Below are 16,170 nucleotides of genomic sequence, written 5' to 3'. Positions count from 1 at the left end.
CGTGGACCTGGCGTTGGCCAAGAACCTGGTGGACACAGCCATCAGCATGCTGCGTAGCGTCGAGCCCAGTCAGTCCAACTACATCGAGGCCAAAGAGAAGATGGCGGCCATCTACCTGGACAGGAAGAAGAATAAAAACCTCTACATCGCCTGCTACAGGTGAGCCTTGTGCAGATTACTGTGGTGAGAATAAAAAATCTTTGGTTGCAGTCACCCTAGTGATTTTCAAACTTAAAGGAACACAGCGACATTTTGGGAAATTAGCTTATATGTGTCTACCTCAGAGTTAGATAAGAGGATACATACCCTTCACTTATTTGCACGTGCAATAACCTAGCCTGGCATTGTTTGCCTAGCTTAACGTAATTAATTGGAAGTTGGTTACTTTAGACCAGTTAGTCCATAGCTAACCTGTAGCTGAAAGGAAGCTATAGGCTAACTGGTGTAACCCACATCTTTGTTCGTTTAACCAAAAACTTAATCCTAAACCTAAACTTAAGCAATATCCCAAGACCAGATGTATTCACTCAAGACCAGTACTGTATTTACTCACACCATTCTGTTTTACTGTTGGACATATTTAATGAATTCAAGACACAACATAACCAGTGGCATAATGTTGTTCCTTTAGGGAGCTCTGTGAAGTGATACCTAATGCTCACACGAGTGTTCTCTTAGGTGATGCCTACATGAAAATCCAAGAGGTATGCTGAAAATGGAAGTGTGTCATGTCAGTTATGTTTTTTTGTGTGTTGGAATTATTTTAGTGCTTTTGCTGGATGTTATTGGACCAAATAATTAAAAATATATCAACCATTAATCTCTTAGATTCTTTCCAGTTGCATTAAAATCTTTGTCTATATGAATTGATGGCCTGTATGATGGTGTTTTGCTTGTACATAGAAAGGACTTGTTGATGATGGCTTGAACCATAACTTGTATATTGCTGATGTGTTAAACACCCAAAGCCAGAGAAGGCCATCGCAGTCTACCTGGAGGCAACAGAAAAAGCCCCTAAAGACCCAACGTTTGCCCGGAAGATTGGCCAGGCCTATGTGAAAACCCACCAATATGACAAGGTACAGTACAGCTCAGGCAGACAGGAATCCGTGCTGATTGTCTAGACCTCACAGACCCTGATTTCACTGCTGATGCTACACGCTAACCTCAGCTTTATGTATTAGTCATGTTTCTGTGCTTACGTCAGAATGAAATTGCATTTTATTCCAGTGCATAGTGCATAAAACACACTGTATTAGATACAGTATAGTTATAAGATATAAACATCAAGGAACATATTGTTGCTAAAACCAGTGTCAGAAAAGGAGAAAAAGCCACATTTTGCATTCATTAATCTTTTTTATTGCACAGACCTCCTTCCCTCCTCCGTAGTGCCTCCTTCAGTGTGCTCTTCAAAGTGCAGCCTTTTCTCCTTTTCTGATTACTTCTAAGCCCAGCACTCTTGAAAAAAAAAAAAAAACCTACCCTTGAATTCTGCTCAAACCAGCGTGCAAGTTTATGTAATAGGAACACATGAGGACTGAGATGTGTGAAGCCTGCTCCTAGCCCCCTATTCCACTAAAACCATTGTGCGAATGTGTGTAATAGAAAAAAAGCAGACGAGGATTGAGATGTGTGAAGGTGCAGCGAGTCCTCTGTGTGAGGTGTGAGGCATGTGCATGTGTTGCAGGCCGTGGCCTACTACGAGATGGCGCTGGACAACCACATGCAGGACGCTCTCTGTCTGGAGCTCATCGAGCTGCTCATCAAGATGAAGCAGTTTGACAAAGCGCAGCTCGTCCTGCGCAAGGCCCTAAGCACCGAAGCCAGTACATACATACACACACACACACAGACACACAGACATACACCATACATATACATATATACATACATACATACACATACACACACACACACACACACACCATACATATACATATATACAGTACATATATACATACATACATACACACACACACACACACACACACACACCATACATATGTACACATACATACATATATACCGGTACACACAGACACACACACACACATACACCATACATATGTACATATATACATACATACTGTACATACATACACAAGTACATATACAAATACATACTGTACATCCCTATAAGATGGGACAGTCATAAGCTTTAATAACCATTGAGCCATGAAGGCCTGTAGCAAGGTCCCTTCACACGGTATGCATTATGAATCCCAACTACTTAACACTTAGTTGGGATTCATAAAGATTCATTCATCCTTAACACATACTATTTTATTATTATTATCTATTGCTGCAGTGTTGCAGAGACAAAACCCATGATACAAATATAATACAAGTATTATGAGATATACATAATAAAGTAATCTTGAATCTCAAAACTATAAATCTGTAAATACTGTAAATCCTCTGTGAGCTCAAACAGAGACAGGTACTGGTTTTCCTTGAAAAACTACACAGATACATTTTGAGACCTTTTCTTCCTGGTGTCCTTGAAAGTGATCTCATAAAAGAGGTGACTGATGCTTCTCTCTCTTACTCTCTCTTTCCGCAGCGAGTGAGTTGGCCACCATGTTGAGTTATGTGGGGTACCTGAAGGTGTTGGCGCGAATCCAAGAGGAAATAAATGTCTCTCCAGAGGAAACATTAAAGAAGGTGACTCCCCTCTGCTCCAACCTCTCACATCACCTCACCAAACCCCACTGCTAAACTCACCACAACAGTTAGAGCAACTGCACAGCCAAACTGAGATGGGACTAGTAACTTGCCTTTCTGTCCATATCTGTCACTTTCTCTCCCTCTCCTTTCTCTCTTTTCTCTCTTTCTTTTTTTCTCTCTCTTTTTACTTCCTGTCTCCTCTATCTCCTCTCTCCTGTCTTGCTCATGGTGTCCCTCTCTCCCCCCTCCCTCCCTGCCTCATCTCTCCTCCTCTATCTGCCCTTTCTCTACTTCTCCCTACGCTCTCCCTCTTTCTCTCCCTCCCCCCCTTCCTGGTTTACCCCCCTCCCTCTCTCTCTCTCTCTGTTATTGTCTGTCTGTCCTTCCATCCCGGTGGGCCGCTTCACTTTTGGGCCGGTCGAGGAAAAAATATTGGCATTTGTCACGTTAATCTATCTTCTCTTAAAGTTGGCTACACACGTTCGCATTCTATGCCTAACACCGCAGCCTCTGCATGGGTTGTTCTCCCCTCCCAAGAAGAGTTAATTAGTTGGGTCCATATAGCCCGTCTTTCCTAAAAGGTTTTCTCAGATACCAGCCTGGCCCTACCGTAGTGATAAGCGTCAGGGTCAGGGAGGATGGATGGTAGAAAGATGCCATGAGGGACTGAAAAGGCGAGGTAAAAAAGACGAAAAGTATTGGAGGGAAATGCTGCCAAATGTGCCATGCTTCCAATTTTATAATAAGTGGCAACTGGTAAAGAGAGCTAGCCATGATTATAACGGCGTAATTGGGCTAATAACCTACTGGACGTTGTAGCGTTGTCAACCTATTCGCAAGTAACATATTAAATGAATTAAAATATTAGCATTTTGGTATCATCCAATATGGCTATTCATAGACTTTGCAAATATTATGCAAATATTGATAACAAAACTCAAGCTTGATCTGTGTATGCAGTAGCCTATAGGCCTAAAAACAAAAGTAGCCTGAGCAGCAGATCAGCCAGTCCCCCGCTGAAAATGATGAGCCCGAAATTAACTATGACTATAGGGACAAGTAGAAAGGATAATAGAGTTAACCATATGAATTAAAGTTATTTTATGGAAGAAAGAACAGTACAGCAGTAGGCTACATGATCAACCTATATGGCTTGTTTGCTCAGAAGTGGGTGTAGTAAAGGAAATCACCAAACAACAACATGATAGCTGACCCATGCAGAAAAAAACATGTAAACAATACAGTAGTTCAATATGCCTCTTAGTGGAATTGTGGGATACATTTCAAATGCTTTATTTCTTCCTTCCTGTTTTTGTTAACGTATCAACCTATCCTTGTGGAATAGTGGAATATTAGCCTATAATAAAAACTACAGGATAGTAAGAGCTGAAATGTTGCCTTATTTATCCAATTTCCACCACCACTAAAAAAGTGGGCCAGTCTTGGGCCTGAAACTCCCGGGCTGAAAAGTGGCCCCACTCCGGCCCTGTCTGTAGATGTGTTACATGAAAGGTTTCTAGCCAGTTGGCTAATTTGCAACCCCAGTCCCTGGTCAGACCTAGTCTAAAAGTATTCTAAAAAGTGTAGTATACGTGTGCATACACCTCTCTATACATAGAGACCAACCAAACATGAAGGGTAATGTTAGTGTTCATACCCTAATCATGCACATCAGGACAACCACAACATATAGGAACATCACAAACAGCAAGTCACGTAACACAACCCCCAGACACCCAACTGCCAGCAGACTCTCACTTATACGGACAGCCAGTCACAACATACAATAACACAGACGCAAAACATCACATCACGTACTACACAACCCCCAAATACCTTACCGCTCGCAAACTCTCACCTATGCGAACAGCCAGGCATCTACACAGACAGTACAGTAAAACATAGACAATAGAGTGTGTGTATGTGTGTGTATGTGTGTGCGAGCGTGCGTGTCTTAGTGGTCACATCCCTGATTTACTTTCAGCCAATGTTTTACCTTACTGCTAAATGTTGTCAGTTCTGTTTGTGTTTTTAGTTCTATCGGTAAGTCATTCCAAAAGCGGGTTCCTATACTGAAAAACATGACTGGCCGAAAGAAGTTTTGCGCCCCTCTACTGTGCAGTTACCACCCACTGCTCCTCTTGTGGCTCTCCTTGCCTTTGTTTTCATGTCAAATGGACAAAGTACAGAGGGCGCCAGATTATTTGCGCATTTAAAAATAAATTATTTTAAGAAAAGAAAACTTAATGAAATTATCAAAACTTAATAACTTGTATATTTTTGTAAAATTAAACAGTGATGTGATTTTATTGGTTTCTGGTCCATTATTTTCAGTGCCTGTTTGTATAATGATGTGACTGGTTTGACGGTTGTCTGGGAGGCTTGGCCCCATACGGTAATACAGTATGATAAGTGAGAGAGTATCATATGAGATTCACATCTGAACACACAACTCTGTTTGAAATCCATTCTTAATCATTTTTGCAGAGGAGGCTTGTGTGTGTGTGTGTGTGTATGTATGTGTGTGTGTGTGTGTATGTGTGTATGTGTGTGTGTGTGTGTGTGTGTGTGTGTGTGTGTGTGTGTGTGTGTGTGTGTGTGTTAAGGTGTTCTGTGTGTGTATGTGTGTGTATGTATGTGTGTGTGTGTGTGTGTGTGTGTTAAGGTGTTCTGTGTGTGTCCCCAGGCTCTGTCCCTCCAGAGGAAGGTGTTGCGCCGTGTGTCCGTGGAGCAGCCGGAGCAGCTGGAGCAGCAGGCAGCCGTGGCCTCCTGGCTCTTCTGTGCCCTGGCCCGCATCAAGCCACACCTGGAGGAGGCCATCCTGTGCTATACGGAGGCCCTGCACCACACACCTGCAGACGCCAGCGTCAGTCACACACACATGCAATAATGCACACACATACACACACACATGCAATAATGCACACACGCATACACATACACACACACACATCATGCAATAATGCACACACACACGCACACACACACACACACACACACACACACACTCATGTAATAACACGCACGCACACACACACACACACACACACACACACACACACACACACACACACACACACACACACACTCATGTAATAACGCACGCACACACACACACACACACACACACACACACACACACACACACACATACACACACACCACACACACAAACACACACATACACACACACACACGCACAAACACATGCTGCTTTGGATCAAGTACTGACCCAGAGCTTTGTGTATGTGTGTGTTGTGTGTGCAGATTTCACTGGAGATGGCTCAGCTGTATCTGAAGCACAACAAACTGGACCAGTGCAGGGACCACTGTGAGGCAGCCGTGACGTCCCAGCCCAACCACCCGGATGCCACCATGGTGCCTACCGCCCTTTACTCCTCACAGCAAGGCCCTACATGGACAACACTGTAACACTGGACAGACAGTCCCCACAGAGTGTTAGAGAGTTGCACTTGACATGTACACAGAGGGACTCAACACACAAATGTACTGTATATGCAATGGTATCATTTTACTGTAACTCCTTTAGTTCAGATGCTGGAGGTCGTCCTGGGTCAAAATAAGTCCACATTGTGACCCATAGTGTACATAAACTCATAAGTCTTGTGGTTCAGTATGTGTGTATTCAACCTTAGCTGAGCGTGTGTTGGTGTGGTTCAGCATGTGTGAGTTCAACCTTAGCTGAGCGTGTGTGTTGGTGTGGTTCAGCATGTGTGTGTTCAACCTTAGCTGAGCGTGTGTGTTGGTGTGGTTCAGCATGTGTGTATTCAACCTTAGCTGAGCGTGTGTGTTGGTGTGTGGTTCAGCATGTGTGTATTCAACCTTAGCTGAGCGTGTGTGTTGGTGTGTGGTTCAGCATGTGTGTATTCAACCTTAGCTGAGCGTGTGTGTTTGTGTGTGGTTCAGCATGTGTGTATTCAACCTTAGCTGAGCGTGTGTGTTGGTGTGTGGTTCAGCATGTGTGTGTTCAACCTTAGCTGAGCATGTGTGTTGGGGTGGTTCTCTGCGCAGCTCCTGGGAGACGTGTTGTTCCGCCAGGCGAAGCATGAGGAAGCTGTGAAGGTGTATGCAGACCTGGCCCGGCACCTCCCAGGTCTCTCAGTGCTCTCTCTCTCTCTCTCTCTCTCTCTCTCTCGCACACACACACACATACACACGCACACACACACGCACACACACATATGCACACACACACACACATTATGCACACATATGCACACACACACACACACACAGAGACACAAACATTTTGTATGTTCATCAATGGGTCATTTCAGTTGCTAGGACCTAAGTATCCCCAAAGTTCAGCAAGTATGATCATAGAGTATTTCCTGTTCTACAGATAACTTCCGGGTCATGGCCAAGTTTGTAGAGCTCCTGAGGAGAGTTGGGAAGCTGGAGGACATTGTGCCGTTTTTCACGGCGTGTGAGCGCTTCTCCTGCAAGGCTCCTTATGACGCTGGCTACAACTACTGCAGAGGGCTCTACCTGTGGTGAGAGACAGTCTCCGCAGGAATCTCTGGAAAACACATCTGCTTTGTGCTTTGTTCTGCATCTGCTTTGATCTGGACGCACGCTTGCTTATCTGTAAATCATACATCATGTAAATGTGTGTGTGTGTGTGTATGTGGAAAATATGGGTATATGTGTGTCTAATGTCATGCTTGTGTCAATTGCTTGTGCATACTGTACATCTATTTGTTTTGTTTGTGTGTGTGTGTGTGTGTGTGTGCGGTATGTGTGTGTGTGTGTGTATGTGTGTGTGTGTGCATGTGCCGTGTGTGTGTGTGTGTGTGTGCATGTGCATGTGCTGTGTGTGTGTGTGTGTGTGTGCATGTGCCGTGTGTGTGTGTGTGTGTGTGTATAGGCACAGGAACCAGGTGACCGACGCACTGATGCACCTGAATAAGTCCCGGCAGGACTCTGAGTGGGGCGAAAAGGCCTTGGACCTGATGGTCCAGATCTGCCTGAACCCAGACAAGGAGACATTCGCCGGACAGATGTTCCAGCCCAGCACAGAGGATGAGGGGTGAGGCTGGACAAACACACACACACACACACACACACACACACACACACACACACACACACACACACACACACACACACACACACACACACACACACACACACACAGACAGACACACACACACACACACACACACACACACACACACACACACAAACAAACACACACACACACACACACACACAAACACACAGACAGACACACACACACACACACACACACAAACACACACACACACACACACACACACACACACACACACACACACACACACACACACACACACACACACACACAAACACACAGACAGACACACACCCACTACCCGCAGCCTGTTGTGCTCAGCCTGTAGTCCAGTGGCTGTGTCTCCCTGTAGTTTAGTCCAGTGGCTGTGTCTCTGTAGTTTAGTCCAGTGGCTGTGTCTCTCTGTAGTCCAGTGGCTGTGTCGCTGTAGTGAAGTCCAGTGGCTGTGTCGCTGTAGTGAAGTCCAGTGGCTGTGTCGCTGTAGTGAAGTCCAGTGGCTGTGTCGCTGTAGTGAAGTCCAGTGGCTGTGTCTCTGTAGTGAAGTCCAGTGGCTGTGTCTCTCTGTGACTCATGCTCCAGCTGTTCTGTGTTCCCCAGGAGTGCCCCCAGCGACGGCCCAGCAGAGACCAAGGGGGACGAGGGGACCCAGGTGGGCCTGACCACCGCCCAGAGCCTGCTGAAGGAGCTGTGTCCACGCTCCAAGGCCGGCGTGCAGCGCGGCCACCTGCTCTTCAACCTGCTGCGCCTCCACACCAAGGAGGAGCCTCTCGTCCAGAGCGCCGCCACTGCCTTCAGCGACATGATGGCCGGCAAGGTGAGAACGGCACTGCCACACTAACATGTGGATGCACTGACACCAGGCCAGAACGCTCTGAAAAATAATACGCATACACTACCATGCTTAGCCAATATAAAGTGTAAAATCATATTATGTTGTTTGTTTGTAATCAGGCATCTTAAGCATTAAAACCATCAACCATTAAGCATCAGTGTACTAAGGGCTCTTTCTGTGAATCTAGGTGTGAATGTGAAACAATTAACTGAAATGTTGTTTGCTTTTAATGTAATAGGGCTTATTCGCAAACACCGCCGCGGCCATATTGTTGATATGACATTCCAGTTCTATAGGCTATTCTATGTGACAATCGCCTGTAGCGCGTAGATTTAAGCTGAGCAGAGCACAGTAGCCTACAGGCTTCATCTCGTCAATATCAAGAGTAGATTAACTTAATCGTTGTGGACCCATATCTAATAGACTCAATAGCATTAAGTAAAGATCCGTCATTATTGTCTGCTGTAACTTACCCTGATATTTATAGCATAACTGTCTTGTTCATATATCGGCACACGTCGCAGCTGAAGGCGTTCGAGTCGCAAGGTCGGCGAACTTATATTTGTTCCACAACATCGTTTAAACATGCATGAACGCAGAGAATAAAGATGCATCTCATTGGACTGAAATTGTATCTTGCGTTTGCCTGTTGCTCACAACCTGCAGCCAAGGACTTTGCTAAAGTAGTTTAAAGTGGGTTAGTGATTGTTCTAGTCTGATATCTATGCAACTGTATGGTCTGGATGCAGAAAAGGCTAACATTTCCAAAATCCAAGTGAACAAAACACTATACAAATCAGAATTATCTACTGATATCTTTCTCCACTGAGTTTGTTCCTATTTGCCACTTGCCGTGCATACACTGCATAGCCTAAGACGAGCTGAGAAGGGCGCACCATCAATAAATATATTAGGCTACTGTAAAACGTTGGCTAACATTGCCTACCTAGCAATGCTATCCAAGGTAACCTACGGTAGGCGACTACATCAGGCTACTGCTGATGTCTCCGCATATTGCATAGGGGCAGCTGTCTGCTGTCTGTAGGCCTACTGTCTAAAACTTATTTAACTTAAGCCCACAGAGGACAATATAATATAGTAGGCTATTAATAATACAGATATAATAATGGCGATGGATGTGAGGAGTTGGCTGTATGTTTAGCCTATTTATCCTATCTAGCCACAAGTCTCTCCTGCACTGACTCAACTCCTCAGTCTCATTCTCTTCTCGTTTTCTGACCATAGCCATGGGCGGATTATGAACTTTCGGGCCCCTGGGCCCAGATGTATTAAGGTCCCCCCACTAATTGTCGTATATGTGGGAGGGGGGGTTTGGGGTCCTCCCCCAGAATTTTTTTAATTTGTTTGATGTGATTTCCTGTATTCTGGTGCATTTTGGGGATGGCCAATACTAAATTCAATCAGATTCATAGCCTACATCCTGATTTGTTGATATTGAGGCAATGATTCCATGCAAAGGCTTGGGCTTCAGGGCCCCCTGACCCCTTGGGCCCCTGGGCCTGGGCCCGGTAGGCCCGTGCAGTAATCCATCCCTGACCATAGCTGTCAACGTTGAGCATTGAAAATAAGGGAGATTTACCGGGTTACTCACCCAAAATACAGGGAAATTTCAACATTCGTCTTTCTTTTGCTATTCCTCTAATGAGAGCAAGAATTCGCACTACAAAACTGCTGCACTAACTAAACGAAGCTAGGTCTAATGAGACTTTGCTTAAAGATTGGCATCTATCGTGCTCTCTCCCACACTGTTCTGATCACTCTAAGGTCGCTCAGGCAAGCAAAACGATGCTTTAAAAACATCTTTCCGCTTGAAGGGCATGGTAGCAACAGGACAACAGTACAGAGACGGACAAGTCCGGGGCTAATGTTATGAGAGTAATAAAATATGGGATATTTTACGGGAAAATGTGAAACGCATTGAATAGACCTACCTATGCATTTTCTATATCAACAAAATGGCCGCAGCGAACGTTATTACCTGAAGTAATAATAATGAAGTTAATGCACTACTACGAGGTTTAAACTCCTCCGCTTCGCGTCGGGGCCGTTTTACAACCTCGACCGTGCATTAACTTCTGTGAACACCGTGTCGTCCATTATCCCTTACTTATTACGTAGATCGAATATGCCTAATACCTCAACTTTTCAATGTGGTGAATATGATGCTAACACTGAGAGCATCTTGTTGACTTCTCCTCGCGATTTGTTTGTGTTGGTTTGTTTATTTATTTATTTATTTATTTATTTATTTATTTGTTTGTTTGTTTGTTTGTTTTGTGGGTGCAGTCTGACAGAGAGAGTGTGTCTGCTCTGCTGGGGCTGAGCCAGGCCTTCATGCTGCAGAACCAGACTCCGCGGGCTCGGAACCAGCTCAAGCGGCTCTCCCGGGTGGAGTGGAGCGAGGAGTACGCGGAGGACCTGGAGCGTGGCCAGCTACTGCTGACCGACATGTACATCAAGTCGGGGAAGTACGACATCGCCACCAAGCTGGCCAAGCACTGCCTCATCCACAACAAGGTCAGATGCTCACCAGGCAGGCGTGCTCATGCATCAACACTGTTCGCATGCTGAGGCTGGAGCATGCAGCATACCATGCACATGGAGGGGCATGCAGGGGGCCTTATTAAATATACTGTGTGTGTGTGTGTGTGTGTTTGTGTTTGAGTGTGTGTGCGTCTGTGTGTATTTGTGAGTTTATGAATGTGTGTATGTGTATTTATGTTTGTGTGTGTGTGTGTGTGTGTGTGTGTGTGTGTGTGCGCGCGTCTGTGTGTATTTGTGTATTTATGAATGTGTGTGTGTGTATTTATGTGTGTGTGTGTGTGTGTGTGTGTGTGTGTGTGTGTGTGTGTGTGTGTTAGTGTGCGCCTGTGTTTTTGTGTATGTTTATGAATGTGTGTGTGTGTGTGTATTTATGTGTATGTGTGTTTGTGTGTATGTGTGTATTTATAAAATGTGTGTGTGTGTATTTATATATGTGTGTGCGTGTGTGTGTGTGTGTGTGTGTGTTATCCTTCTCTCAGTCCTGCTGGAAAGCGCTAGAGTACCTTGGCTACATCTATGAGAGTGAGCACTCATACAGAGATGCTGCTGTATACTATGCCGAGGCCTGGAGGTACAGCTATAGAGTCAACCCCACCATAGGTAAGTACAGGGGCAACCACACCATAGATGCAGACCACCCAACCTGTGTGCATTTTGTGTTGCAACCACACATTTTCACATCAAAGTACGCCGGGACGATTTTTTAATTAAAACTATGCAAAAACGAGCAGACATCCAGCTTCTCTGGAAAGCTCCCTGGAGCATGTGCATTAGAATCTCCCGAAAATCTATTTCATGCAAGGGTGAAATATACAGAGAGAAAGTGAGAATGAAAGGCAAAGCATAGTGGCCTCTCTTTATGCTATTTTATTTTCAGCCAACGGTGGGTTAAAACTTGAAGAGGTGAGCTTAACAAGTATAAGTAAGTATAATTATATATACTCTTTTGATCCTGTGAGGGAAATTTGGTCTCTGCATTTATCCCAATCTGTGAATTAGTGAAACACACTCAGCACACAGTGAACACACAGTTAGGTGAAGCACACACTAATCCCGGCGCAGTGAGCTGCCTGCAACAACAGCGGCGCTCGGGGTTAGGTGCCTTGCTCAAGGGCACTTCAGCCGTGCCTACTGGACGGGGTTCGAACCGGCAACCCTCCGGTTACAAGTCCGAAGCGCTAACCAGTAGGCCATGGCTGCCCCAAGTGTCCCTCAGCTGCCGTTTTGCAAAACTAAAAAATCTCCACTGAGTGCAGTTGTGAATTCACCTACGCCTAATAGTTTGATGTGGTCTTGGAAAGTGTTATGTAGTGTACATGAGTATTATATAGTGTACATGAGTATATTATATAGTGTATATGAGTATGTTATGTAGTATACATGAGTATGTTATGTAGTGTATATGAGTGTTATGTAGTATACATGAGTATGTTATGTAGTGTATATGAGTATGTTATGTAGTGTATATGAGTATGTTATGTAGTGTATATATGAGTATGTTATGTAGTGTGCATGAGTATGTCATGCACTCTACACTGTTATATTCTTCTCTGGAGAAGTGTTTGCATGCACACAGTGATCTCACCAGTGCTCTCCCTCTCAACAGGCTATCGGCTGGCTTTCAATTACCTCAAGTATAAAAACTACACTGAGGCCATAGACGTTTGCCACAAGGTGGGTTACTACTGTCACATGCACACAGGTCACACTAAAGCATATCTCAACATAAGGCACTGTCCATTTATTATTCTGTTTTTTAGCAGTATTAATGTCAGTGAATATGCTTATTGTTACTGCTGCAATGAATTTGTGCTCAGCATAAAATGGGTTTAGAAGCATAAAATAGTTTTAGAAGTGAAGTAATTTTACATTTACAGCCAGTAGCCCCCTATATGCAACCCTGTAGCCCCCTATATGCAACCCTATGTTGAAGGCCATTTACTGTAAAGTGTATTGCATGGGGCAGGGGTTCTCAAACTTTTCCAACCCGGGCCCCACCAAACTGTTCTACAGTGCATGAATCAGTAGAAGTAGGCCAGTGTCTGCGTCATGATGTCTTCACGGTCTCTGTCCCTGAATTTCATTCATGACCGCAAAATAGGTGCGGCCAAATTCACCTTTTTTTACATTTTATTCTTATTATATTATAATAGCACATAATTCCACATAAGGTGTTTACATGACTTATGTGGAATCAGAATATTGGCATGGAATGGTGTGCATGGAAACCTAGTCAATGATACCTAGTCAATGTTAAATGTCAATGTTAAATATTTTCAAAGCTGTTAAAGTCTCTGCACAACACATTTGTGTTGCATTTTAAGCACCGTCATTTTGGAAAAGCCTGTGCTGCACAAGTGACTGACCTAGTCTACCGAAATAAGTTTTATTGCACATCTGAGAGTTTGGGGATTTTCTTGCACGCTATGTAGAGGGTTGAGGTGTTTGAATCTGCTGTCACTCTTCAGCTTAATAAGCTGTTCCTGTATTTCTTGAAGGCTACGGTGCGTTGCAGACAAATGGATCCATAACACCGTGGACGTCAATTCCAATGTAAACATAGCCTTAATAGTGAAAATAGCTCAAGTCGTTATAGTATTTGCAGAGGTCTTTTTACTTGGGAAAGTGAAATCCGCATTTTCCTCTCTAGTTAAACTTGTGCTTGTCTGTGCCAAGGCTAGGACTATGTACTGGTGTTGTGTTGTGGCTATGTCGTAAGAATGTGAAATGAATATAACAAGAGGCTTTTACGCAATAGGCAAAGAAGACTGAACGAACGATAATGCACCTAATTTTAGTTTTGACAAAGCTGAAGAGTGGTGTCTGTTATTGTTCGTGAAAATATAGGCTGATTCATGCCCCTTGCATTTTGCTGCAAGGCATGGCACGGCGCCCCACAGAAATATTATTTAAATTTGTGAGTGAACTGTCTCGCTCCCCTTGTGATGTGTTCGGGTGTTCTCCAGTTTGAGAACCACTAACATAGGGTGTAATTTTCTGAAGAAAAAGCACAGGAGATAACAGCCAACCATTAACCACTTCTTGAGGTGATGTTACAACATATGAACATTGCTGCCTCAGTTCAGAGAGAGAGAGAGTGAGAGAAAAAGAAACAACATATGTTATCTCTCGCACCGCCCTTCCTGCATCTGATAACTGGTTGCTCTCTGACAAATAGCAGCACCGGGTTGCACATTATGGGGCGCTATTTTGCAACCTGGCGCATGGTGGAAAGCTAGTTATTTTCCCGACGCAAAGTTAAATTCGTATTTTACATGTCTCAGGGGGTGTGGCAATTAACAACCTAAGGAGGGGATCTGGCGTTTTGTCTAAAATCGCTATCGTACACAACCTAAAACGCATTGTGCCACTGACCTAGAGAAACCTGGTCAGAAGTCCATGGCGAGTTGTTTATATGTTATTTTAAGAGCGCATTATCAACAATCATATGGGCGGGTGCACAATGCACCATCCTTCTGTCATCCATGAACGCGCACCAGCGCACATCCATGCAAAACATCCATGCAAATTACATGATTAGGCTACAATGGGAAACATAATTAGAATAAAGATATTACGAAATACATCTTACAATGAGTAGTTATTTACCATCATTTGCAAATTGGTAATGACGGTTAAAAGTGATTAGGCGAGAGCACAGCTGAAGACGCACTGTCACGAGATATAAGCGACTCCTCTGCTGGATAGACGTTGTTTTATTCAGTCATTCGAACATTAGTAAGTGTTGCTTTTTCCAACCAAATAATAGAGTGCAAATGCGTGAAGGCTAGGTTTTAGTAAAACATGGTTTAGTGGAATAACTGTTCCATAAGTCTCGCGTGCAAGCAGATTCCTTCAAATGCACCACTGACTGTCAAAATACCGATGCACAGCTTGAAGTTGCGCTCCACGCAGTTAAAGGGAATGACAGATGTCATTCTCATTGGTTTAAATGATGTTACGCCCAAAACACACCCATGACTGATTAAGAAACATAAGGCCCACCTTCTTTCATAACGTTTCATAACTAAACCACACCCAATATGGACTGGACAAACCCCGAAATTAGTTTAAGCTATTCGCCAGTGACCATGCGCTTTAGACTGTCATAATAGGGCCCTATAAGATAAAATATGCACTCTTTGTCATTAGAAATATGAGTGACTTTAAACCTATTTTATACAGTCTATGCTTTGAACCTAACAGCGATAATCATGCTGAATCTATAATGAAAGATTTTCTCTTGAACCATACGTGAACGTAAACTAGAGGACTTGTGAATACAAAGGCACTCTGGAAGACTGAGAAGCTTTATCTCTTCACTATGTCTTCACCTTCACAGTCACATTCACAGCCCCACAGGGGCACTTCTATGATCCTACATCAAAAATGAGCCACTGCCACCTTAACTCAGTGGTCCTGGAGGATTCACAGAATTTCACTGTGTGACACCATCTCCAGCACATTTGACGATAAAGTTGAGTTGAATTGAATTCAATTGAATTCCTGTCTGGTTTAGGTTCTGGAGGAGCACCCTGACTTCCCCCAGATTGAGACGGATATTCTGAACCGGGCCCAGGTGTCTCTGAGACCGTAACTCTAACACCACAAGCAGCACCGACGATACTACAGCCACCTTTACTGGACTTAGAGGCCAGCTCTGCGTTTTTACATATGTATGTTTTAATTTGCTTTAATTCACATACTGTATATAATATTCAGCACTGTAGCCATGTATGGGCTGCTGTAAAATCTATACTATAATTCTAAATGATTACTTTTTGTATCCATAGATGGTTTGTGTCGTATGTATGTTTTAGAAAAGCTGTAAAATATCAATATTGATCAAATAAAGCAATTACTGTATTATATGTGATATGTGGTTAGTTAATATTAACTGTAGAAGGTGTGTATGATACTATTAGGATTATACAATTGCATGGTTGTGGACAGTCATTATGTCAGTAGAACTGATGATGTGATATCACCTTAGGCCATGGTTTCCCAAAGTGGGGGTCGGGACCCCCCG

General features: G+C 43.8%; 1 protein-coding gene across 1 annotated transcript in view; it reads left to right on the top strand.

Moving 5' to 3' along the window:
- The window catches only part of LOC143131858 (tetratricopeptide repeat protein 21B-like), a 22,627-nt gene extending 6,780 nt beyond the window's left edge, over nt 1-15,847 (top strand). Inside the window, exons 9-23 of the mRNA XM_076291442.1 lie at nt 1-159; nt 632-704; nt 969-1,079; nt 1,691-1,829; nt 2,567-2,667; nt 5,357-5,536; nt 5,938-6,048; nt 6,703-6,784; nt 7,034-7,184; nt 7,559-7,720; nt 8,342-8,558; nt 10,884-11,114; nt 11,621-11,741; nt 12,748-12,815; nt 15,661-15,847. The exon at nt 1-159 is cut by the window's left edge and continues 80 nt beyond it. Of these exons, the coding sequence (XP_076147557.1) occupies nt 1-159; nt 632-704; nt 969-1,079; nt 1,691-1,829; nt 2,567-2,667; nt 5,357-5,536; nt 5,938-6,048; nt 6,703-6,784; nt 7,034-7,184; nt 7,559-7,720; nt 8,342-8,558; nt 10,884-11,114; nt 11,621-11,741; nt 12,748-12,815; nt 15,661-15,738 (1,984 nt within the window). The 3' untranslated portion in view covers nt 15,739-15,847. The remainder of the gene's footprint in view (nt 160-631; nt 705-968; nt 1,080-1,690; nt 1,830-2,566; nt 2,668-5,356; nt 5,537-5,937; nt 6,049-6,702; nt 6,785-7,033; nt 7,185-7,558; nt 7,721-8,341; nt 8,559-10,883; nt 11,115-11,620; nt 11,742-12,747; nt 12,816-15,660) is intronic.
- Nucleotides 15,848-16,170: the final 323 nt, after the last annotated feature.

This window comes from Alosa pseudoharengus, unplaced genomic scaffold (genome assembly GCF_046254945.1).
Source record: "Alosa pseudoharengus isolate Yale_2024_CS ecotype anadromous, Long Island Sound unplaced genomic scaffold, YU_APseudo_1.1 YU_APseudo_1.1_scf_18, whole genome shotgun sequence".
Classification (NCBI taxonomy): domain Eukaryota; kingdom Metazoa; phylum Chordata; class Actinopteri; order Clupeiformes; family Clupeidae; genus Alosa; species Alosa pseudoharengus.
The sequence above is the reverse complement of the archived record's forward strand: the minus strand, read 5'-3'. Positions and strand labels throughout refer to the sequence as shown.